This window comes from Salvelinus alpinus, chromosome 1 (assembly GCF_045679555.1).
Source record: "Salvelinus alpinus chromosome 1, SLU_Salpinus.1, whole genome shotgun sequence".
Lineage (NCBI taxonomy): Eukaryota > Metazoa > Chordata > Actinopteri > Salmoniformes > Salmonidae > Salvelinus > Salvelinus alpinus.
The window spans coordinates 40,942,417-40,967,414 of NC_092086.1; the positions used below are offsets into that span (position 1 = coordinate 40,942,417).

Genomic DNA, 24,998 nt, shown 5'->3' on the forward strand with positions numbered 1-24,998 from the left:
TAGGTTAAAAGCTTAAATTCTTGTTAATCTAACTGCATTGTCCGATTTACAATAGGCTTTACAGCGAAAGCATGCCATGCGATTGTTTGAGGACGGCGCCCCACATCAAAATATTTTTCAACCAGCACAGGCTTCGTAAAATCATAAATAGCGATTAAATATTCACTTACTTTTGAAAATCTTCCTCTGATTTGCAATCCCAAGGGTCCCAGCTACAACATGCATGGTCGTTTTGTTAGATAAAATCCTTCTTTATATCCCAAAAAGTCTCTTTAGTTGGCGCCATCGATTTGAGTTATCCACTCGTTCAACATGCAGAGAAAGGAATCCCAAAAACTACCACTAAACTTTGTTAAAACAAGTCAAAATACATTTCTATCTAATCCTCAGTTACCCTAAAATGTAATTAAACTATAATATTTCATACGGAAAGAAGTATGTTCAATAGAAAGGTAAAATTAGCAAATGCGCGTCCTCTTCGTCGTGCGCACAGAGACTGATTTCCAACTCTGACTCCCTGTACCAAAACTCAAAAATCTTCCTCGTTTGGGAAGAAACAAGCCTGAAACCTTGAACAAAGACTCTTGACATCTAGTGGAAGGCATAGGAATTGCAATCTGGGAGCTGGAATTGCATAGGACCCATAGCTTTCCATTGAAAGAGCATGGGCTCTCAAAAAAAAAAGGTCCTGTTGGTTTTTCTCCTACCATATCAATTGTGTTATAGTCTCATACATTATTTTAACATTTCTACAAACTGCAACGTGTTTTCTATCCAATGGTACCAATTATATGCATATCCTGGCTTCTGGGCATGAGTAACAGGCAGTTTACTTTGGGCACGTCAGTCAAACAGGAAGTGGAGAAAAATAGACCTTACGTTAGCTTTTTTACATGGCACAACAACTCCACAAGGAATTCTGTTAGCCACGCCTGTAAAGCCTGTTACACACCTGCATAAGGTAAGTCTAAATACAAACTACTGAGAAGTGAGTGTGTAGGAAAGGCATACATTTCCCTAAGAGCACAGCTCACATGGCAAGAGAACTATTTGGAATGTGCTCTCTCAATATCAATAAAACGTGTATGACACAATGGATGATGAATCTAAGAAAAATTTGGAATACAATTTTTTCTCCACAATATATCAACTTTTGTTAATCAGTTGTTCTCTACACCTTGGTTTTGTAAGTTAAGCTGGTATGATGTGGTATGGAAATGAGCAGAACCTGAGGCAGTTCAAAGTCCAAGTTAGACAGATACAATGACACATGCAATTGAATATCTCCTCGTTTGTATTATGATATAATAAAGAGAGTAGTTGTGAGAAAAGCTGTGTTTAATTTGCAATTCAAATAAATTCCAGTATGGTAATAAGCAGATATTAGAGGCAGATACAATATATATGTTAAGTTCACAATTAAAGTCCACTTGTGCTTTATCCTGACGTTGCTCTCTGATCAGAAGCATACATGATCTGATTTGATCATCTGGAGCCTTCATTTACATAATTACAAATCAGGTATAAAATGTAGACTTTTACAAAAGTTGCATATAAAATATACTCAACCCATGCCCTCCCAAGGAAAGCATCCTTCATTTAGGGTCCCTTCTAAAACAAGTGCTCGTTTTGGTAAACAAAGTGATACAGAAAAAAAATTGATGAGAACAAGTGAAAAAATAAAAAAAGGCATAACATTTGAGCTAGTGTCATCAGCCAATGTTGATGGTGTAGTGTCATCAACCAATTTGTCATGATGGTTGATGGTGTAGTGTCATCAACCAATTTGTCATGATGGTTGATGGTGTAGTGTCATCAACCAATTTGTCATGATGATTGATGGTGTAGTGTCATCAACCAATTTGTCATGATGGTTGATGGTACAGTGTCATCAACCAATTTGTCATGATGATTGATGGTGTAGTGTCATCAACCAATTTGTCATGATGGTTGATGGTGTAGTGTCATCAACCAATTTGTCATGATGGTTGATGGTGTAGTGTCATCAACCAATTTGTCATGATGGTTGATGGTGTAGTGTCATCAACCAATTTGTCATGATGATTGATGGTGTAGTGTCATCAACCAATTTGTCATGATGGTTGATGGTGTAGTGTCATCAACCAATCCCCATTAGAAGAAGTTATGATGCATATGGGGCATCCCATATGGTCCAGTATATTGCATAGCTACTACTGTATGTCTGCTAACACAATCATACAGTATATATCCTACACATTAACATTATATTTTAGGAGAATAGTAAATGATTCTAGATTCTAGATAATTTCAGATACATGAAGTCAACTCAGTTGACGGCCAGTTGATGGCCTATGCTTCTCATGGGGCGATGGGCCTAAGTATTTAAGTAACTCAGAAATCTAATAGATAAATACATTTAATTTAATAGTGTTTTTCCCTTTACAGAAGCACTGTATGCTATTATGTTGGTAATATCTGTATTACTACTACATATGTTCATATACAGTTGATGTAAGCTCAAACACATGTGCTCTACACCCTCCTAACATAAAACACACATCATACGTTTCCACCCATTGTTTCTGGGAAATCTGCACTGACTAGAACATACACAGAATGTGCATATATCTGAATTGGCATGTACCCTATGGCTAACGAATAAATTGCATTAGGAAAAATTACAAAATTATCTTCATGTAATGTAATAGATCGTCATGTATTGTATATTGGAACCTAAGGCAAGAGATGTTTTGGGTTGAAAATGAATGAAAACCAAGAAATCCCTGCCCCTCTGCAGAGTACAACAGACAGCAGCACCTTCACAGTTGGTATCTTTAAGGGAGTTTGCCATGGCATCAGGGGAGCAGGTTTAATCCCCCCTGGTGAGTTATTGTGAAACACAGGCAGTAACTTTCTCTGGAGCTCAGCAGTGGGGAGATACAGGGAGTGAAACGCCTTGAAATGGGCTGTCAGTCTGTCCCTGCTGCTCTATAAGGGGCCTAAACCACCTAAACCACCGGTGTGATGAGGTTCCACAACAGTTCACCATCACATAATAGCACCCATCTAAGTTCACACAAGTCAATGTACAAAACTCTCAAGTGGCTCTTTTTGATAATTGTTTTCCATTTAGATTTAAAATAGAAAGTCCTAGATACTGTCTGGTATTCTTGTATGCTCCACAATGAATCTTAAACTAGATTATCTAGACCTTTATCAGGGTCCTGATGAATGTTCTGATTGACACAAACTTTGGTTCAAGATCCATTAAATCTATTGTGGATTATACAAGACCTTCACTGTGCTGGAGTACATGGTGTGCCAACTACCCTCTTTTCAACCCAGTATTTCAATCATGTTAGTTACGAACATAAATCGCCATTTCATTCCTCTACCCTTACTTCTCCTCCAATCACACACCGTCGTTACAGTACGGTAGTCAGTAACAGGTGTGTATCAACCAGGTTATTACAGTACTTGTTTCGTTCAGTTGCCACTGACAGTGGATGATACATGATGAATATTAGCAATAACATAAGTGTGTGAGGTCCCAGCAAACAGTTTGCAGTGGAAGCACAGACAGACAATCATTTAATTGAATCCTTTCGTGCAGGATATTCCTCCACGGCTACATCAATAGAAAATCAAGGACAGCATACAACCAAGAAAGATGCTTGACATGTCTGTGGAATAAATATGATCACAATACAGCAGTTGTACCTCTCCATTGTACACAGTCTGCATAGATTAATTTACACACAAAGACAATACGTCAATAAACATCAGTGTTAACAGTTGGTACATGATGCCCTTCAGAAACAACAGCTCTGCTGGCTATACTACAGAGACCTGGTGACCGTCTGGATGTGATGTGTGTCAATCAATAGCGTGGTTCCAGTGTTCAACAAACAATCATTCTGAACTGTCACAGAGGCACTTACATTAACAGAAGACTATGACAGACAGTTAACTGTTATGCACTGCATTACTGATTTCAGCTGTTGGCAAAGCCTCCCCTAAGAACCTGTCTTATAGTAACCGTGACTATTCCTCTGCTCTAGCAGTGGTGGCCAGACTGCTCAGCTCACACTAACATGCTAACCCTGGCAGTAGGATTGGCACAAACTCTAAATAAAGAGACACACACTCCAGATAACTCTACTGCTGTGGCAGCAGCCAGTTAGCCTAGCTGTGCGGAGGGAGTCAGAAGCAGGACTCGGGGACGGGTCTCTGCTGCCTGCCCAGGGAGGTGGTGCTGTAGCGTGCCCGCTGCAGGGTGGCATAGCTGGGCTTGTCTGTGGCCAGGCTGCTGCGGGGGGCCGGGGGAGCTACCTGCCCGTTCCTCTGCAGAGAAGCACACCTGCGCAGGGTCAAGTCCAATTTGGTCTGGATGTTACTGGAGCTGTGGGCACGCTTGATGTCCGCAGCAGAGCTGTGACTCCCTGCCTTCCCGTTGACAAGCTGCCCTTTGCTGTGACGGCAGTCACTTCTAGGGGTGCCGTTGGCCCTCTTTTCCTCCAGCGCTACACCGTTCAGGGTCCCATTAGAGAGGAAGAGTTTAGACGAACTACCGTTTGCCACCTTGCTGGCTCGTCCGTGGCAATTGGCCCGGACCACCTCCCCCTTGCTAGGTGTACTCTGAGTGTCTTTCTTCAGGAAGCCTGATTTGAAAAAGGACAAGAGGCTGTCGTGGCTCCTTACCTCCTGACCCCTCATCCCCTTCCTCTCCTCAGGCTGTAGACCAGCCTGCAGCACCCCTACTCTGGAGGTCAGCCCTGCTTGGGCCTTGGGCCTCTTCAGTGTAGAGTCCCTACTTGGGGGGGCACTGTGGCTGATGTGGACCCCATCAGTGGAGCCTCTATGGGGGTGAGGGTCCAGGGTCCTGCCCTGGTCCTGCCTGAACCTCTTGGAGGACCTCCGGCCCAGTGAGCTGTCATCCCTGGCTTTAGTGATAATATTGAGCCCCAGGCTGGAGCTCCTCTCTACGGCAGGCCTGCTCTGGCCCTCTGGTACTCTTGGGGAGTCGCAGGCCTCAGAGTTGGACCTGTCCATGCAGCTCAGGCTGCTCCCACTGGGGGAGCTGCCCAGGTCCCTGTGCCCGCCCTGGAGCGGGGTGGCCACTAGGGTGATGATGGGGTCCTTGGTGCACCGCGGCCTGCGCCCTGACTCCAGGTACTCCACCAGCTCCCCTCGCCTGGGGGCGGAGGGTTTGGGGCGGTCCTTGGAACCAAAGGACCAGCGCAGGGGCAGCACTTTGCTCAGGGTGTCCTTGGTCTTAGTGGGTGACCTCATGCTCACGCTCCTGCCCTGAATGCCTCGGACAAATGGCTTATTCTCAAACCTATCTGGACACAGAAGAAAAACAAACACAGTTAGGATTTTTCCTCATATTCCTCCTCTTTTTTAATGGTTCATTGATCGACTTATCTACATAATCATCTGCTTTTTAATGATGTAATTATCTCAAAGAGATAATCCTCTTTGAGTAACAACCAGAACTTCAGACTAATCAGACACAGCGAACCATAGTGGTTTTATTTATTTAGAGACAGACTGGGGAAATGGTGTCCAAATGGGCTACTCACCTGTCTCTGTTTTGAGAGGCTCGTCCTCGAACACAGAGAGCTCTGGGGATTCGGGGGTTGGTGTGGGGCCAGGAGGGCCAGAGGTGGACCCACCAGAGAACAGGCTGTCCCGCGTCAGACGGATCAGCCAGTGGTCTGACGTGGAGGAGCTGGTGGAGCCTGTAGAAGTAGAAGAACACTGTTATACAGAGCAAAGTGCCATCTACTGGACTCTCAACACAGCTAATACATACAAATCTGTCTCTTTTTCCTAGAGGGGGACAGTAGGCGTCCGCATGCTTCCCAGCCGAAACATTTCGGAAAGAGTTTGTGCATATATTATGACAACATTTTGTTAGTTGTTGTTAGTTTGGAAGCCTAAGCCCCTTCGTCGGAGATTGGTCAACAGCAGGGATTCTTCAATACACTTTTTCATTGTGAAATAGTGCACAAAACATCTTAGTTAGATGTAAAAATGCACGACTAAGATCTCCTCTGCAAAAACGTCAAAATGAATGACAGATTTCTTGAGTTATCTTAGATTAATTCTGACTATTTTGAGGAAGTGTATACTGGCTACAGCGTCTCAAAAGGGACAATTGCAGCTTTTTTCTCGTTTTTAAGTAAAAGTCTTTTAAGGGAGTATGCAATGCACAGACGTTCACTTTGCCTATCCGAGTTCTGCTAGGAGCAAACCAAACCTAGTATGCAGATGCCTTTACTGTACCTCAATCCTATGATGGACAAGGTTATTACACACTGCCAATCATATACTCTTTTGATTTCAACATTAATGCTTTAAATTAGAAAAATGTCTGGATACTGTCAGTGAAGTACCATTCATTATTGGGTGATGAAAGCCATCATTACACCAATAATGGATTTCAGAAGCCTTATTTCCATTACATGGACTTACTTTCAACTGAGGACCTCTAAAGGTCAGGATTCTTCCAGAACCAACTGGTATATATAATCTATTGAAATGACACAATAGAACTGCAGACTGTGGCTTAATTAAAGGACTTGTCAACACGGCTCACCTCTGAGAGAGGAGCTGGCTGACCATGGAGGGATGGTGTTGCGTCTCTGGTAGAAGAGGATGTAGGCTCCCCGTGTGCACACCTCCCCCTCTGTGACTGGCTCTGCACTGCTGTCATCATACCCATACCACTGGGCGTCCAATGAGTTCCTGCAGAACGCTGCACAGAGACACAGACACCTGTTCAGACATGCACAACAGTGTGTACTTACATACATACTGAACAAACCACCACCATATCTTTATTATCATCATCATCAAACACATTTTTGGACTGGATCTCACTTCAAGACACCTTGCTGATTTCAATGAGATTGATATTTCATAGACCATTTACAGGATGTGAATATGACAGTGTCATGACGTGGCCCTCTTTGGGGATAGCGAGTACCATCCCTCTCTCTCTGCACCACCCCTCTCTCTCTCTCACCACCTCTCTCTTCCCCCTACACCCAGGCTCTGTTATCGCAGGTCATAAATTCCTAGAGGAGTCTCTCCTCATGGCCATGCAGTATATATAGAGAGGGTTTCATAGGAGAACAAAGGAACCTCTTCCACATCACAGAACTTGAGAACTGAACAATGTCCATGTTTTGGGGAATGTGTACACGGTCGGGGGAGAATCCAGCTACGACCGGTCCATTTCGTTTAATGTTTGTGAAACTCATGAGAGACAATACAGCCACATTACCATAACTCTGTTTATACAAGAGTCTCAGTTGTGAGGCTTGCATCTAATTGTTGTATAAAATGAATGAGTAAAGATGAAACTATTTCTGAAATTGTGTAATGTGATTTTAAACTGTTTAATGAAGGAAACTCCAATTCCCTTTGGTGTTTAACTAAGTCATAGGCCCGCCCCGTGAGCACAGACATTTATCTGGCGTCATGGGACAGCCCTTTTCTACTGTTCTGGATATAACCCCCACCTTGGGAATTTCCTAGCCAGACCAGCTGACCTCGATTAACGAGAGGACTAACACGGAACCCAAACCGGCTGTGCGCGTGCCCCATCGTGCGCTATCGTGCATAAATGTATTTTGTCCCTTACACCAAACGCAATCACGACACGCAGGTTAAAATATCAAAACAAACTCTGAACCAATGACATTAATTTGGGGACAGGTCGAAAAGCATTAAACATGTATGGCAATTTAGCTAGATAGCTTGCACTTGCTAGCTAATTTGTCCTATTGAGCTAGCTTGCTATTGCTAGCTAATTTGTCCTGGGATATAAACATTGAGTTGTTATTTTACCTGAAATGCACAAGGTCCTCTACTCTGACAATTAATGCAATAAAATGCAAATTAATTACTTAAAAATCATACAATGTGATTTTCTGGATATTTGTTTTAGATTCCTTCTCTCACAGTTGAAGTGTACCTATGATAAAAATGACAGACCTCTACATGCTTTGTAAGTAGGAAAACCTGCAAAATCGGCAGTGTATCAAATACTTGTTCTCCCCACTGTATATATTTATTGCAATTATTCCCGAATGAGTGATCGTTCATGTGCAAAGGAGTAGCATTTCAATGGTTATAATTATCAACTGTGTAGTGTCTTTTGTCTTTCGCGCCCTTCTTAGTCCCTTTGTCTACCAAGCCGCCATACCGGTTAAGCCCACTAGGGTACATCCCCTATAATTTTTTTTTTTCTCACTTTGTTTGTTTGTTGATGCATTTCTGTGATTATTTAGTTAGTTAAAACTTCTCTAGGATAGGGGGCAGCATTTTCACGTTTGGATGAAAAGCATACCCAAATTCAACTGCCAGCTACTCATCCCCAGAAGATAAGATATGCATATTATTAGTATATTTGGATAGATAACACTCTGAAGTTTCTAAAACTGTTTGAATCATGTCTGTGAGTACAACAGAACCTATTTAGCAGGCGAAACCCCGAGGACAAACCATTCAGATTTTTCTTTTTTGAGGTCACTCTCTTTTCAATGGATTTTCATTGGGAATCCAGATTTCTAATTGACCTTCTTGCAGTTCCTACCGCTTCCACTGGATGTCAGTTGGTTGAGGGTTTTTCCTTTGTGTAATGAAGAAGTACGGCCATCTTCAATGAGGGTCACTTGTTGTGTACTGTTTGTTAGAGGCGCGTGACCAGAAAGCTAGCTACAGTTTGTTTTAATCCTGTATTGAACACAGATCATCCCGTCTTCAATTTTAACGATTATTTACGTAAAGAAATACCTAAAGTTGTATTACAAAAGTAGTTTGAAATGTTTTGGCAAAGTTTACAGGTAACCTTTGAGATATTTTGTAGTCACGTTGCTCAAGTTGGAACCGGTGTTTTTCTGGATCAAACGCGCCAAATAAATGGACATTTTGGATATATATCAACGGAATTAATCGAACAAAAGGACCATTTGTGATGTTTATGGGACATATTGGAGTGCCAACAACAGAAGCTCGTCAAAGGTAAGGCATGAATTATATTTTTATTTCTGCGTTTTGTGTCGCGCCTGCAGGGTTGAAATATGCTTCTCTCTCTTTGTTTACTATGGTGCTATCCTCAGATAATAGCATCGTTTGCTTTCGCCGAAAAGCCTATTTGAATTCTGACATGTTGGCTGGATTCACAACCAGTGTAGCTTAATTTGGTATCTTTCATGTGTGATTTAATGAAAGTTTGATTTTTATAGTAATTTATTTGAATTTGGCGCTCTGCATTTTTACTGGCTTTTGGCCAAGTGGGACGTTAGCGTCTCACATATCCCAGAGAAGTTAATAAATAAATGATTGAGACAATTGATGTATGGATGATTCATAGTGAAGACTGGGTTCGTGCAGATAACCAACAATTTACGACGTTTGGAACGATACTAACGTGAGGTAAAGAATAATTCATTAGTTAGACGACTAATTGATCAGATATTAAAATATCTGAAAAGTTGTATTAGGAAAATTATAACTTTGTAATCTGAATATTTTCCTTGGTGCCCGACTTCCTAGTTAATTACATTTACATGATTAGAATAATCACATAATAATAATTACAGAGAATTGATTTGATAAAATAACAGTCTTAATTTTAATGATGCCAAAGACACGACAACAGCCAGACAGTCCCTCCATACAAACCTGTGTAATGTCCCCCGTGCATGCCTCCGTGGTGGTTACACACGGCATAGAGGTCATATAGGAAGTCTGGAGGGGCCACGTCGGGTGGGCAGCGCTGTTTCCAGGCCGGGTGCAGGGGGCCGGGGAGCAGAGGACCGTGGGGGGGCAGAGGACCGTTGGGGGGCAGCCGGGTGCTCTGACTCCTCTTCACCACATGGGGCGCCATGTCTAGGCCGTCCAGGGAGAAGCGCACCAGCGTGGCCAGCTTGTTGCGGCACTCGCCCACCTGCCGGAAGCGCTTGAGGTGGAGGATGAGGATGTCAGGCAGCGTCCACAGGCTCATCTTCACCATGCCCTGCTGCAGCTGCTTACAGTGGGGACATTTCCATGCATCGTCTGGGGCCAGCTGGCAGAGAGAGAGAGAGAGAAAGATAGAGAGATAGAGAGAGAGATAAACAGAGAAACAGAGAGAGGGCGAGAAGGACAGAGTATTCATCCATGTAAAAAAAATATGAAATCTTGTCCCTCATTCAACCCACTGAAATAATTTCATAACACTCTCTAAAGGTGCTACATTGGATTGTTTTTAATTTTTGTATTGTAATTTCAGAAAATGTCCATAATATATCTGCCGCTAATTGTGGAATGATAATGTTTCACAGTATTACTTACTCGCCAGTCTTGTGATTGGCTGTGTGCTTTTCCTATTGATTTCTCCCGCCGGAGCGGCAGCTGTTCTGACTTTGTTGCTGTGTTATCTAGCGAAAATCGCTAAATTCCTGGTTGCAAAAATTCTACACTGTTCGCTCAATTTCAGTTTATGTGAGAAAGCAAGCACTGAATAGTGTAGGGAATCATTATACCATCTAAATCGCTGGGAAATGTATTTTAAATAACCAAAAATATTGTTTTTCCAGCAGTTTGAAGCTGGTGGACAATGTTTTAGACATGAAATGTGGTCTGGTACAGGTCCCGGTGGTCTTCAGTGATAGCTCTGTGCATGAGACCGTGTCTGTTTCATCAGAACAGTATGTGAAGCCTAATTTATCAGTCACTTTCACAACCTGTTGCTGGGGCGACCGCCTCTGGCACTCTAATCCCTCTGATTAGTGTGCATGAAGAAGAGTGGAGGAAGGAGATGGAGGCAGCTGTATCCAATAACCTTCATGTTCAGTCGAGGATACTAATCTGGTCACGAATGGAGCTAAAGAAAGCTTAGTGATTTTCCTCATGAATGGCAATGGGAATTTATTCACTCCTATCAGAGGCAGACATAGGACTCAAACAATGCTCAGGAAGAAACTAAGAGAAGGCTCTTGAGGAGGACATGTTTTAGACATCTATCGCACATGTCAACTTCATAAGCGTATTACATAAACCAAATTACAGGCTTTGAAGTTCCCGTACACCTCTATTACCTAACTAACATGGTCCAAGCACACCAAGAGAGTCATGAAGAGGGCACGACAAAACCTATTCCCCCTCAGGAGACTGAAAAGATTTTGCATGAGTCCTCAGATCCTCAAAAGGTTCTACAGCTGCACCATCGAGAGCATCCTGACGGGTTGCATCACTGCATGGTATATCAACTGCACGGCCTCCGACCGCAAGGCACTACAGTGGGTAGTGCGTACGGCCCAGTACATCACCGGGGCCAAGCTTCCTGCCATCCAGGACCTCTATACCAGGCGGTGTCAGAGGAAGGCCCTAAAAAGACACCCTAGTCATAGACTGTTCTCTCTGCTACCACAGGGCAAGCAGTACCGGAGCTCCAAGTCTAGGTCCAAGAGGCTTCTAAACAGCTTCTACCCCCAAGCCATAAGACTCCTGAACATCTAATCAAATGGCTACCCAGACTATTTGCATTGCCCCCCCCCCCTCTCTTTTACACTGCTGCTATTCTCTGTTATTATCTATGCATAGTCACTTTAATAACTCTACCTACATGTACAGTTGAATTCGGAAGTTTACATACACTTAGGTTGGTGTCTTTAAAACTCGTTTTTCAACCACTCCACAAATTTCTTATTAACAAACTATAGTTTTGGCAAGTCGGTTAGGACATCTACTTTGTGCACGACACAAGTCATTTTCCCAACAATTGTTTACAAAGAGATTATTTCACTTATAATTCACTATATCACAATTCCAGTGGGTCAGAAGTTTACATACACTAAGTTGACTGTGCCTTTAAACAGCTTGGAAAATTGCAGAAAAGGATGTCATGGCTTTAGAAGCCTCTCTTTTTCTCGTTCTCCTGGTTTTTGACCCTTGCCTGTCCTGACCCTGTACACGCCCGCCTGACCATTCTGCCTGTCCCTGACCCTGAGCCTGCCTGCAGTCCAGTACCTTTTCTCCTACTCTGGATTATCGACCCCTGCCTGCCTTGACCTGTCGTTTGCCTGCCCCTTCACACAGTCTGCACTTGGGTCTTACCTTGATACCTGATAGTACCAGTACCCCCTGTATATAGCCTTGCTATTGTTATTTTACTGCTGCGCTTTAATTATTTGTTACTATTATTTCTTACTTTTTGAAGGTATTTTTCTTAACTACATGGTTGGTTAAGGGCTTGTAAGTAAGCATTTCACTGTACACCTGTTGTATTCGGTGCATGTGACAAATAAAATTGGATTTTATTTTGGATATTCAGAACGTTCCCTGAAACAACCTCTTCATATAACGAGGTGTGGAGGGGCATGGAGATGGGGCATAACTGTAAACAATATATTGTGGTACAGTATAACTGGGAGCAGGAAGATCAATCAAGCATTTGAAGGGAAAGAAGTATTCTGATTCATAAGTCGTTTAAACACCGATCTGGGTGTAGGTATAGTTAAGCGAGAGCATACAGTTCCCAGCAGAAGCACAGTTCATTCACAGCTCTAATAGAATATCAACACTCCACGGATGGGAAAATAAAAGCCCAATTGGCAAGATTAATTCCACCTCAGGTCATCTTGATTGATTTGACTGAAGGCAGATTTTGTTCTTGGCATCATACCACAGCATTCATATCCTTTGATGTTACTGTTGACATTGCATCTTATAACACATGGGTGGTCTGTAAGAAGCATTATGGATTCCATAATGATGTCCTTAAAGGGATTGTTCACCCAAATAACAAATGTGCATCTTATTTTTAAGGTAGCATAAGATTCATGAATGAGTCATTTTGTCACGTTCCTGACCTGTTTTTCCTTTTTCTTGTATGTATTTAGTTGGTCAGGGCGTGAGTTGGGGTGGGTTGTCTATGTGTTATTTTTCTATGTCGGGTTGTTTGTGTTCGGCCGGGTATGATTCTCAATCAGAGGCAGCTGTAAATCGTTGTCCCTGATTGAGAATCATACTTAGGCAGCCGGGGTTCACGTGTGTGTTTGTGGGTGGTTGTATCTCGTGTTAGTGTTCGTGCCACACGGGACTGTTTTCGGTTTTGTCACGTTTGTTGTTTTTGTATTTGTAAGTGTTCTGGATTGTTTCGTTATAATAAATCATCATGAACGCAAATCACTCCGCATATTGGTCTGATCCTCCTCGCCTCTCCTCGTCCGAGGAGGATGAAGACGACAGCCGTTACAGAACCACCCACCAACACAGGACCAAGCGGAGTGGAGAAGGGCGGCAATAGCAGCAGAAAGAAACCCAGGACTCCTGGACTTGGGAGGAGATTCTGGACGGAAAAGGACCCTGGGCTCAGCCAGGGGAATATCGCCGTCCCAAGGCGGAGTTGGAGGCAGCGAAGGCAGAGAGGCGCTGGTATGAGGAGGCAGCGCGGCGACACGGTTGGGAGCCCGAGAGTCAGACCCAAAAATTTCTTGGGGGGGGCACACGCGGAGTGTGGCAAAGCCGGGTAGGATACCTGAGCCAACTCCCCGTGCTTACTGTGGAGTGAGAGGGCGTCGTACTGGTCAGACACCGTGTTATGCGGTAAAGCGCACGGTGTCCCCAGTACGCGTGCTTAGACCAGTGCGGGCTATTCCACCTCGCCGCACTGGCAGGGCTACGGGGACCATTCAACCTGGTAGGGTTGGGGAGGCTCGGTGCTCAAGAGCACGTGTCCTCCTTCACGGTCCGGTATACCCGGTGCCACCTCCACGTACCAGTCCTCCGATGGCAGCCCCCCGCACCAGGCTGTCTCTCCGGGTTCTCTCTCCAGCTGCTCCCACCTGTCCAGCGCTGTCAGAGCCTTCCTCCTCTCCAGCGCAGCCAGTGTCTGAGCTGCCTGCCTGCCTGCCCAGCGCTGTCTGAACTGTCTGCCTGCCCAGCGCTGTCTGAACTGTCTGCCTGCCCAGCGCTGTCTGAGCTGCCTGCCTGCCCAGCGCTGTCTGTCTGTCCCGAGCCTTCAAACCCGCCCGTCTGTACTGAGTCTTCAAAGCCGCCCGTCTGTCCTGAGCCTTCAGAGCCGTCCGCCAGACAGGAGCCGCTAGAGCCCTCCGCCAGACAGGAGCCGCTAGAGCCTTCCAGCCAGGATCCGCCAGAGCCGTCCAGCCAGGACCAGCCAGAGCCGTCCAGCCAGGACCAGCCAGAGCCGTCCAACCAGGACCAGCCAGAGCCGTCCAGCCAGGACCAGCCAGAGCCGTCCAGCCAGGATCCGCCAGAGCCGTCCAGCCAGGATCCGCCAGAGCTGTCCAGCCAGGATCCGCCAGAGCCGTCCAGCAAGGATCCGCCAGAGCCGGCCAGCCAGGATCCGCCAGAGCCAGCCAGCCAGGATCCGCCAGAGCCAGCCAGCCAGGATCCGCCCCTCAGTCCGGTGTTGCCCCTCAGTCCAGTGTTGCCCCTCAGTCCGGTGTTGCCCCTCAGTCCGGTGTTGCCCCTCAGTCCGGTGCTGCCCCTTAATCTAGTGGGGTTGATTGGGAGGGTGGCCATTGGGAGGAGGCCAAGGAAGCGGGGTTTGACTATGGTGGGGTGGGGACCACGACCAGCGCCAGAGCCGCCACCGTGGACAGACGCCCACCCAGACCCTCCCCTAGACTTTATGCTGGTGTGCCCGGAGTTCGCACCTTAAGGGGGGAAGGTTATGTCACGTTCCTGACCTGTTTTTCCTTTTTCTTGTATGTATTTAGTTGGTCAGGGCGTGAGTTGGGGTGGGTTGTCTATGTGTTATTTTTCTATGTCGGGTTGTTTGTGTTCGGCCGGGTATGATTCTCAATCAGAGGCAGCTGTAAATCGTTGTCCCTGATTGAGAATCATACTTAGGCAGCCGGGGTTCACGTGTGTGTTTGTGGGTGGTTGTATCTCGTGTTAGTGTTCGTGCCACACGGGACTGTTTTCGGTTTTGTCACGTTTGTTGTTTTTGTATTTGTAAGTGTTCTGGATTGTTTCGTTATAATAAATCATCATGAACGCAAATCACTCCGCATATTGGTCTGATCCTTCTCGCCTCTCCTCGTCCGAGGAGGAGGAAGACAACAGCCGTTACACATTTGGATGAATTTCCCTTAAAGGACTGTTTCAAACTAGAAGCAGTCTCCCCTATAAACAAAAATACAGTATATAATGAAAATTACAGGTTGGAAGGATTTCCTTGCTCCTCGTCAGTCATTCAGTCAGTGGGTTCGGTACATAAGGTTCTATGACACATGTCAAACTCATTCCACGGAGGGCCGAGTGTCTGCGGGTTTACGCTGCTCCCTTAAACTTGATTGATGAATTAAGGTCACTAATTAGTAAGGGACTCAACTCACTTGGTTGTCTAGGGCTTAATTGAAAGGAAAAAACATAAACCAGCAGACACAAGGCCCTCCGTGGAATGAGTTTGACACCCTTGTAATCTATAGTGAGACAACAGATTGTACTCAGCAGTGGTTGTTGCCTGCCTGTAGGAGGAGATGATGTACCTGTTCCTCTTTAGTGTAGAGCTGAAAGCACTCATCCAGGGTACAACTGTGCTGCTGGACGTGCTGCTGATGCTGGCCTCTCACACTCTCAGCATCCTTCACCACTTCCTCCTGGATGTTCCCAAACAGGCTGCAGGAGACCGACCAGACACACACACACGCAAACAGACAGACAGAGTAGGGAACATGCACACAGAGAGAGAAAGAGGCTGCCAGGCATGAATAAAATAAGGCATGTGCAGCAGCATACATACTGTTTTATGATTACAGTTGGTCTACAATAATTCAGGGCTAGAAAGTTATAGACTGTCACTGAGATTGACTGACCAGTCTTTGATTCTGTGTTCCCACTCGATGATGAGCTTCACATGGGGCGGTCCTCCTGAGCCACAGAGATTAAGAGCTCTGGGAACAAAGGGGTCAAAGGTCATCAGATTAGCGAGGTAAAACTTCAGCATAATCCCCTTCGCACACTGTCCACCTATTATTCAGGTGGTATGTACATTTTGTTATGGTGCTTTTCCATTGAGTCTTACCCTCCCCACCAGTGTTTTATGTTAATGTAGGGCAGAGTTTCCCAAACTAGGGATCGCAACCCCATGTGGGGTCCCCAGATTTGAAAATGGGGTCACAAGAGGAAGTCTAGAAAAAAATCATGCTTGGTTCATAGAACTGGGGTTATGTCAGTAACCTCCGGTAGCCGCTAGATGTGGTTGTAATCAACAGTCAGGTTTCTGTTTTCTTCCTACAAATGTGGCTCTATCCTTTGAACGGTTTAAGATACAAAATATTATGACCCCATCACTGAAAGATAAGACTCTCAGGAACACATGTGTGTCTGTTTCCCTCTACAATGCCCACAAGCCTTATTAGAACAGAGTGGACAAGATCAGGCACTAAATCAGGGAAAAAGAACATCATCAATGATTGTTATTTTCTGTACAGAAGATCATAGAAAATTATTACTGTCAAAAGTATTATCAGACTGATTTGTAATAGATTGTCATAGCCCCAATTAAATAAGTAAACATTGGCTGTTGATTTCATCACTTTTTTATTTATTTTTACAATGGTGTTCAAAAAATATATCAAAATGGGGTTGCGGGCCAAACCAGTTTGGGAACCCCTGATGTAAACTCTAGCGTTATTGTGTTTCCATTAGGAGTGTGGCACTAAATACTTATGGCGAGTGTAACAGTATAACTTTAGACCGTCCCCTCGCCCCGACACGGGCGCGAACCAGGGACCCTCTGCACACATCAACAACTGACACCCACGAAGCGTCGTTACCCATCGCTCCACAAAAGCCGCGGCCCTTGCAGAGCAAGGTGCAACACTACTTCTAGGTTTCAGAGCAAGTGACGTAACTGATTGAAACGCTACTAGCGCGTACCCGCTAACTAGCTAGCCATTTCACATCCGTTACACGAGCAGAATCATCAAGCTCTGCATCATTCAAGAATACTGTAGTTTTGTGAGAGGGTGTTAAAGTTAAGAATTAGCCATCATGTAAATGCCAGCTGAAAAGTACCCAGGGCTTTGCCATGGCTCCAAGTCAGAGCAGAGCCATGGCCTCGTGAGACATAGGTGCCAGCCCACGAAGATGGAAACAGAAAAGTCTGAGCCTTTTGGGTAAAACACCAGGGTAAATCCTCATTGGAAATGCGGCATCGAGACCTTTTCAGAGAGGGCCTTTGTGCAGCAGCATGTCTTTATAGACTCTGTACAGCCACTAGGTGTCAGCATGACCTTACAATTAAAGATCCACCACATGCTGGGATTCAAAAAAAGTAGCAGATCATGGATTTCTAGATAGTGCTTTCAGAAGTGCGTTTTCAGAGGCTGAATAAACAGAATATCCACAAACTATTCACACAACAACATGTGTTTAAAGCACAATCGATGGTAAGAAAGTAGTTGAATAAAAAAGGAATGCCCGCAACTCTGGTATGCTCCCATGGTGATTTAATCAGACGCACAATAAAGATGATCTTTTGATCCGAGTTGGATCTTCGTCAGGTCAACAAAGTAGTTAAACATTAGCTTTTCATTCAGAGTCTGTGTTAACGTTACTGTAGGCCCCTTGAAACCTGGACAGCATTGAATATCATCATGTTGGGGGTCCTTTCCCTTTCCTTTCCTAAAGCATGTTATGAATCAGATTGATTTCATGTAAAAGTAGAGTTTTATGTGCCTTAACAAACCCTAACAGCTGAAGCAATGAATGAGGCTATTCTTGGTGTGATAGAGCCCCACCAGAAACCCAGCTCCACTAATTGGGTCAGTTATAAATAGGACTTAGTATTTTTAAATTTGACCCCCTTTTCTCCCCAATTGTCGTGGTATCCACTTGCTAGTAATTACTATCTTGTCTCATCGCTACAACTCCCGTACGGGCTCGGGAGAGACGAAGGTCGAAAGCCATGCGTCCTCCGAAACACAACCCAACCAAGCCGCACTGCTTCTTAACACAGCGCGCCTCCAACCCTCAAGCCAGCCGCACCAATGTGTCGGAGGAAACACCGTGCACCCGGCTCCCTTGGTTAGCTCGCACTGCGCCCGGCCCGCCACAGGAGTCGCTGGTGCGCGATGAGACAAGGATATCCCTACAGGCCAAACACTCCCTAACCCGGACGACGCTAGGCCAATTGTGCGTCACCCCACGGACCTCCCGGTCGCGGTCGGCTGCGACAGAGCCTGGGCGCAAACCCAGAGTCGCTGGTGGCGCAGCTAGCGCTGCGATGCAGTGCCCTAGACCACTGCGCCACCCGGGAGGCCTCGGTAGGTGGGATTTTAAACAATTTGTGACAGATTAATTGGGGATTTTCCTTAACGCTAGTTATTCATGAGCAGTAGAAGAGGTGGAATGGGGACAATACAGAGAAACAATTTATTTTTCAGTCTCTACTACAATGAAGCGTGTTTTCTTGACTCAAGTCTTCTGTGACAGTTGTGCTTTATAATGGCCTCGAGAGATCCATCCAATCTCAAAACGACTCAAATATACAGTATTTGAATTCAGAAATATCTCTCAGAGCATTTGTCAAGATTGTCTACAGTTTTCTTGGCAGAGAGTAGAATAGTAAGTTCACTATCACAATGTCTATGACTGTTTGTATAAATCTTGTGCTCTGGGGGTCCCTCAGGTAAACTACATTATATTCTGGGCTGAGAGTCAATCAAAGCTGAACTCTTCAAGCGAACACTTCAAACAGAATTTCATTACACAGTGATCTTCATGGCTATGGGGTGCCTCTCAGTATGAGCCCCGGAGATTTCAGATCTGTAGAGACAGTACATGTATCTCTCCACAGGCTATAGCTGCTTTCATTTACCACCATCACAGCTACTATTATGACTCTACACAGCCCTGCCCGTGATGAAGGCTGGCTATGGACACCCACAAAATAGCAACAGAATAAATGCATCTATACTGGTCAAAGGAGCGCAGTGGGATAGCAGACAAACTATATGCTAGACGAAGAATTTTCCTTCCTATCACTTTATTTTCCAAAGTAAGGGAAAGCTATTGATTGAAATGCTAAATGCTTTTACTGATGGTGTTGTTGAAGGTTAAAAAAAATCACATAAACCTTTGAGGGGCAGCAATTTAGTAGTATTACTGAAATATCAATACATTAATGGGTCTTGTAGCACCATCATCAAATAGAAATTCTGAATACTGTGCACACATGCACTTCAAAAGTACCACACCCCCCAGCAACCATTCAAATGGATGAATGGACATTTCTAAGCAACTGGAGGAATTCTGCCTTGATAAAGTGCCCTTTAAAATGGCAATTAGCTTCCACAGTTCGTAAACCATTAGACACCCTCTCCTGAAAAATAACCTTACAAAATGGCTGCATATTTCACTGCTGTAAGAAATGGGCATTACCTAATCCACTACACCGTATGGGCTGCCTCTTAGTAAAGAACTACCAATACAAAATATAGAGGGAAGAAACTCTGGTTTTGACACATTACTCTTGAAATGCTTAGAAGACTTGCTTGAACACCTCTACTGCTTCACTTTAGCTTGATGACCCGCCTGTTCACGGCCTTACCTTCTTACCTTCTTACTTCTTACCTTCTACCTTCTTACCTTACCTGCAGACGCTTAGCTAGCTACAGTATGTGGCCTGCAGAGGCTGTCTGTCTCACCTGTTCACTGCTGGGTGGTAGAGCGGCCGTCCATCCTGGGGGGAGAGGTAGCTGTAGGACGCTGATCCTCCCACCACACAGATCTTAAACAGCACTCTGGCATTCTGAAAGACGACCACAGGTGAAAAATTATGATTATTGAATGAATCAATATTGGTATGGAACTAGAGTAATGTACAACTATGAGTGTACAGTATAATCAGGGATCCCACTGGTCTTGGTGGACTTGCATATGGTGATGGATAGCACAGTTCTTTGAATCATAATTTGAATCCTGTCTGCACAGGACAGATCAAGGTTTGTAGTCAGTAAAAAGTGCCCTATCATCTGATGTGGAGGTTGAATAATGATTTGTAAAGGCAACATCCCCCAGCAATAACATCCTTTGAATTGGCACTGTTTGTTACGGTCATAACAGTAATAGCAAGTCTAGGTCCAAAAGGCTTCTTAACAGCTTCTACCCCAAGCCATAAGACTCCTGAACAGCTAATCAAATGGCTACCCAGACTATTTGCATTGTCCCTCCCCCCTTTTACGTTGCTGCTAGTCTCTGTTTATTTACTCTCTGTTTATATCTATGCATAGTTACTTTAAATCTACCTACATGTACATATTACCTCAATTACCTTGACTAACCTGTGCCCCCACACATTGACTCTGTACCGGTACCCCCTGTATATAGCCTTGCTACTGTTATTTTTTACGTAACACTTATTTTTCTTAAAACTGCATTGTTGGTTAAGGTCTTGTAAATAAGCATTACACCTGTTGTATTCGGCACATGTGACAAATAACATTTGATTTGATTTAATTGGCTTGAGAAAACACAAAAAGAGATTACTAAAAAGTTGTATGACTTAGACAGAAAAATAGAGAAAATAACCAACTTCTAATGGGTCCATTTGAAATACTGCCACCATAGAGAAGATGAGCAGCCAAGCATTCAAATCAATACATTGGAGAGTTAATAGTTCCAAACCACATTTTTCCTGGCCAAAGCCTCTGAATCTTTTTGATAGGCTTGGGGCCCTGCACCAAACTTGGAGGATGCTAGGAAAGGGTGGGTCTTTCCTAATGAATCATCATTAAGATTTGTGTTGGTTTTTGCCTCATCTCTGCGAGATATACAGGAGAGACTGTTTACTGAGAACTGTTCTAGTTTGGGAGGTACTACCAGGAACACAATCAATAAAAATATATTTTGTCTAGTTCCAAAGTTTCACAGGTTAATTTCGATGTGAAACACCCAATAATCCCAAAGATAATCACCCTCCCTATGCCTGTTTTGATTGCATCTGAAAAATCGAGATGAGATGAGAAGAGAAAATGTGTTTATATTACTCAGAGACCTGCTGGGATTGGATGTTCTGGAGTGCTTTGCAGAAAATGAAATTGATTTCCTCTCCTTCAAATGAATTCCTGTGAGTTGCTGGCCAGATTCCAGGATAAACAACAACACTGATTCTTGTGAAGAGGAGAGAACCAAAAATAGGTGGTGAAGGCATTATGTAAGTAGGAGAACACTGAACCGACTCGTTCTGAAAGGATTGAAACACTACAGTCCTGAAAATACTGTAAATATTGCAAAGATGTGCAAGGTATTTCCTATTTCTACGATGGATGTTGCTACGAGTGTGAAAATGTTGACTTTCCATGTCAGAAACAAACTAAAGTAAATTAATCAGTTAATAACATAATAGCATGGCTTTGAAATTCATTAGGCGTAAATCATATGAGATTGACTAAACGTTTCCATTATTATAGCAGGATAATAATGGGATGGTTGCTGTTTCTCCAGTCATCCTGATGGGGGCAGCTCCCATCTGTCTAACAGCCCTCTCAGGGTTTGTTTAACACTTAAAATAAAAAAAATCACTCAAAAACAATATTTTGTTATTATTTTCATTAGTCCACTGTTAATACAGTCCCAGAATATTTTGCATTTCAGCAGTCAAGTTTTAAAGAAGCAAAGTGTGGCACATCACCACTTGGCACATCTACTTGGCACACTAATCCCCCCTTTCTCTGATACATGTGTAAATATTGGACTATAAATTGTGCTTTCCTATATTATATTATCATGGTTATTCTGACTTTCAGGGGTGGTCAGAAGGTTTACAAACTCATGCCACCTGTTTAACTGTCCCACATTTTCAGATATTGTACTGTTGCTGGTGGTCTGAAGGGCCGTGTTCCCACCCATACAGGACATTTACTTGAAACGGTGCCTGAGGAAGTCCAGCAGCATCGTCAAGGATCCCACACACCCCAGACATGAGCTGTTCACTCCCTTACCGTCCGTCAGACGGTATCAAAGCATAAGGTCTGACACCAAGAGGCTCAGAGACAGTTTCTATTTTTTACCCATTTTTCTCCCCAATTTCGATCTTGTCTCATCGCTGAAACTCCCCAACGGGCTAGGGAGGCGAAGGTCGAGTCATGCATCCTCCGAAACATGACCCGCCAAACTGCGCTTCTTAACACTCGCCCGCTTAACCTCACACACACACACACACACACACACACACACACACACACACACACACACACACACACACACACACACACACACACACACACACACACACACACACACACACACACACACACACACACACGCACACGCACACACATCCCAATTGCTGCTACCAGATTCTTATTTACTATTGCTAATACTGCACAATTTCAACACTTCCCCCCTAATCCCCCCTTTCTCTGATACATGTGTAAATATTGGACTATAAATTGTGCTTTCCTATATTATACTTATGCTAAAATGTTTATTCTATTTTCCTGAGTCAATTACGTTTTGTTCTTATTGTTATCTTTTATTATTTCTTATTGTTGTTGTATTGTTGAGAAGGAACCTTCAAGTAAGCATTTTATTGGATGCTGTACACCATGTGTATCCTGTACATATGACTAATAAAACTTAAGGGAATGGGAAAATGGATGTCCTTAAATGGATGTCCTTAAACTGATGTCCTTAAATGAATTGTCAAAAGGGGGATCCACTACTCCTCTTGATGCATTTGGATTGTGTCACGTTCTGACCTTTATTTCCTTTGTTTTGTCTTTATTTAGTATGGTCAGGGCGTGAGTTGGGGTGGGCAGTCTGTGTGTTTTTCTATGTTGGGATTTCTGTGTTTGGCCTGATATGGTTCTCAATCAGAGGCAGCTGTCAATCGTTGTCCCTGATTGGGAACCATATTTAGGTAGCCTATTTTCTGTTGGGTTTTGTGGGTGTTTGTTTCCGTGTCAGTGTTTGTCGCCACACGGTACTGTTTCGTTTGATCATCGTTTATTGTTTTTGTTCCTGTGTTCAGTTTTGGATTTATATTAAAGACATGAACACTTACCACGCTGCGCTTTGGTCCGATCCTTCTACCACCACAGACGATCGTTACAGATTGACATTATATTATGAACAAAATTGAAACGATGAAAAAAGACAAATCTTTGCAAAGGTATACAGAATGACAATACTAATGAGGAATTATATGTAGAAAGATGCTATGGGACTGTACATTAGCATGCCGTGTGGGCATACAGCTCGACACCGACCTGTCATGGGATAACCTAGAATAAAGATAGTAGATCTAAATTCTAGGATGTCGGGGGAATAACCAGACCTCATAAAGGAATCTGTGAGGCCTGCAGTTTGTCTAAATACCCTAGAGAGTCTTGAAGAGGGTTTTTCTATATTTGTGCTCAACCTGAGATAGCGAACACAGAACACATTAAGTGCTCTTATGACTGCTCCAACTGAAATGCCACAATGGTTTAAAATGGAAGAAGAATGGATTTCCCATTGGGTCATACTGTCCTCTATAAATGCACGTGTAAAGCAGCATTGCCCTCTGGCAGCTTTCCATGCCGTCTCTGAGATGTTTTTTGTGAACGCCTTCACTGAGAATACCTCAACCTTCCCAAAGTCTTCAAAGTGAATTACCTGTCAAAAGCTTGAAACGAAAGATGACAAAAGTGGACCTGAAATTAGTTTTCCTCTCATCTAGTACTTAGCCACTTTGTTTAAGCCCTGTATTCTGCTTAGCATGATAGACTTGTGTCTACATGCAAAGACCACCCATGCCACACACAGATACAGTATATACCCGCGTGTGTGTGTGCATCTGCAGACTGCAGTCTAAGAATGTGTAAAAAGCACTGGTGTGTGTGTGTGAAGCAGAAAGAGGCTCAGCTCAGGTGTGTGTGACAGGTGTGTGTGTATGTGCGTGTGTGACAGATGTGTGAGAAGGTATGAGTAAGTGAGAGGGAAAATAAACAAATAAGCACCTAGGTTTGGTCCGGCTCTGAGTAATGTCATACCCTGTCAGAATGACTGCTGGGTAGATAGGAAGAAAAACACAGCTAAAACTCAACACCACGCAACACTACACCTCTGAGCTTCTACCTGTCTCAGACAGAACACTGCATGAGGCAAGAGGAGACCAAACAATACTGGATTAGACACGAGAGTTGTTATAGTAGCACATACATTCCAAGAGAAAATCATTGCTTTCAGTTTCTTTCAGTCTTAAATCTATCTGGGTTAATTACTGCTTGTGTTAAGAGAACATTATGATTTGGTAGATAGCAACACTATTTACACGTGAGAATAATGTTCTAATGCTTTCCCATTACAATCTAAGCACTGGCGGATTTCTGCTTAATCCCTCACATATTACCATAACATCATCTGTCTGTGACTGTGTAACATGGTCTGTCTCTGTGTGACAAATATCCCTTCTCCATTCCACATTTACAAATCTCCTCATCTCCCGTATTGCATCTTCAATTAAATCTCATCAGTTCCCCATCCTCACAGAGTGTGTCACTGTGAGGACATCATGTAGTGTCATGAATTACAGCTGTGAGTCTGAGCCACAGCCTGCTCAAGGAGGGGTGCTGTTATTCTCTAATTATACACAGTCACCAGCACCATGTCATCTGAATGGTTAGCGTAGCATACGTAGCATGTCACCCTGTCTGCTCTAGTGAGCAGCTCCATGCTGACTGAGATGTCAGGCAACGGAGAGGCAACATCAGGATCCAATGAGGCAGACTGACTGGCTTACTGCCACTCTGCTGCTATTGGACTCCATTGCTGTGGTCTAAAATTAAAATCCACTTTTGAAAGTAAGTGATTGCTGCCATAAAACGCAGGTTGACGCGTATCTGTCCATTCAAGCTCTAGAGAATTGTATTTTTTTGGCAAGATATCCATTTGGAGTGTCTCTCTCTTGGCTGAGGTAGGCTCCTTACACTGATTTTGTAAGCTAGGCTTTAATTAAATAGCCAACTGGAGGTTTAAAAAAGGACAGGATAAATCCAATA

At 43.9% G+C, this 24,998-nt stretch overlaps 1 protein-coding gene across 1 annotated transcript in view; it reads right to left on the reverse strand.

Annotated features, from left to right (window-relative positions):
* Positions 1 to 1,320: 1,320 nt before the first annotated feature.
* Positions 1,321 to 24,998, reverse strand: part of LOC139575990 (ubiquitin carboxyl-terminal hydrolase 43-like) — a 94,156-nt gene continuing 70,478 nt past the window's right edge. The window contains exons 9-15 of the mRNA XM_071401541.1: positions 19,662 to 19,765; positions 15,825 to 15,902; positions 15,498 to 15,627; positions 9,682 to 10,066; positions 6,587 to 6,745; positions 5,568 to 5,726; positions 1,321 to 5,327 (exon numbers count right to left, since the gene is read on the reverse strand). Of these exons, the coding sequence (XP_071257642.1) occupies positions 4,186 to 5,327; positions 5,568 to 5,726; positions 6,587 to 6,745; positions 9,682 to 10,066; positions 15,498 to 15,627; positions 15,825 to 15,902; positions 19,662 to 19,765 (2,157 nt within the window). The 3' untranslated portion in view covers positions 1,321 to 4,185. The remainder of the gene's footprint in view (positions 5,328 to 5,567; positions 5,727 to 6,586; positions 6,746 to 9,681; positions 10,067 to 15,497; positions 15,628 to 15,824; positions 15,903 to 19,661; positions 19,766 to 24,998) is intronic.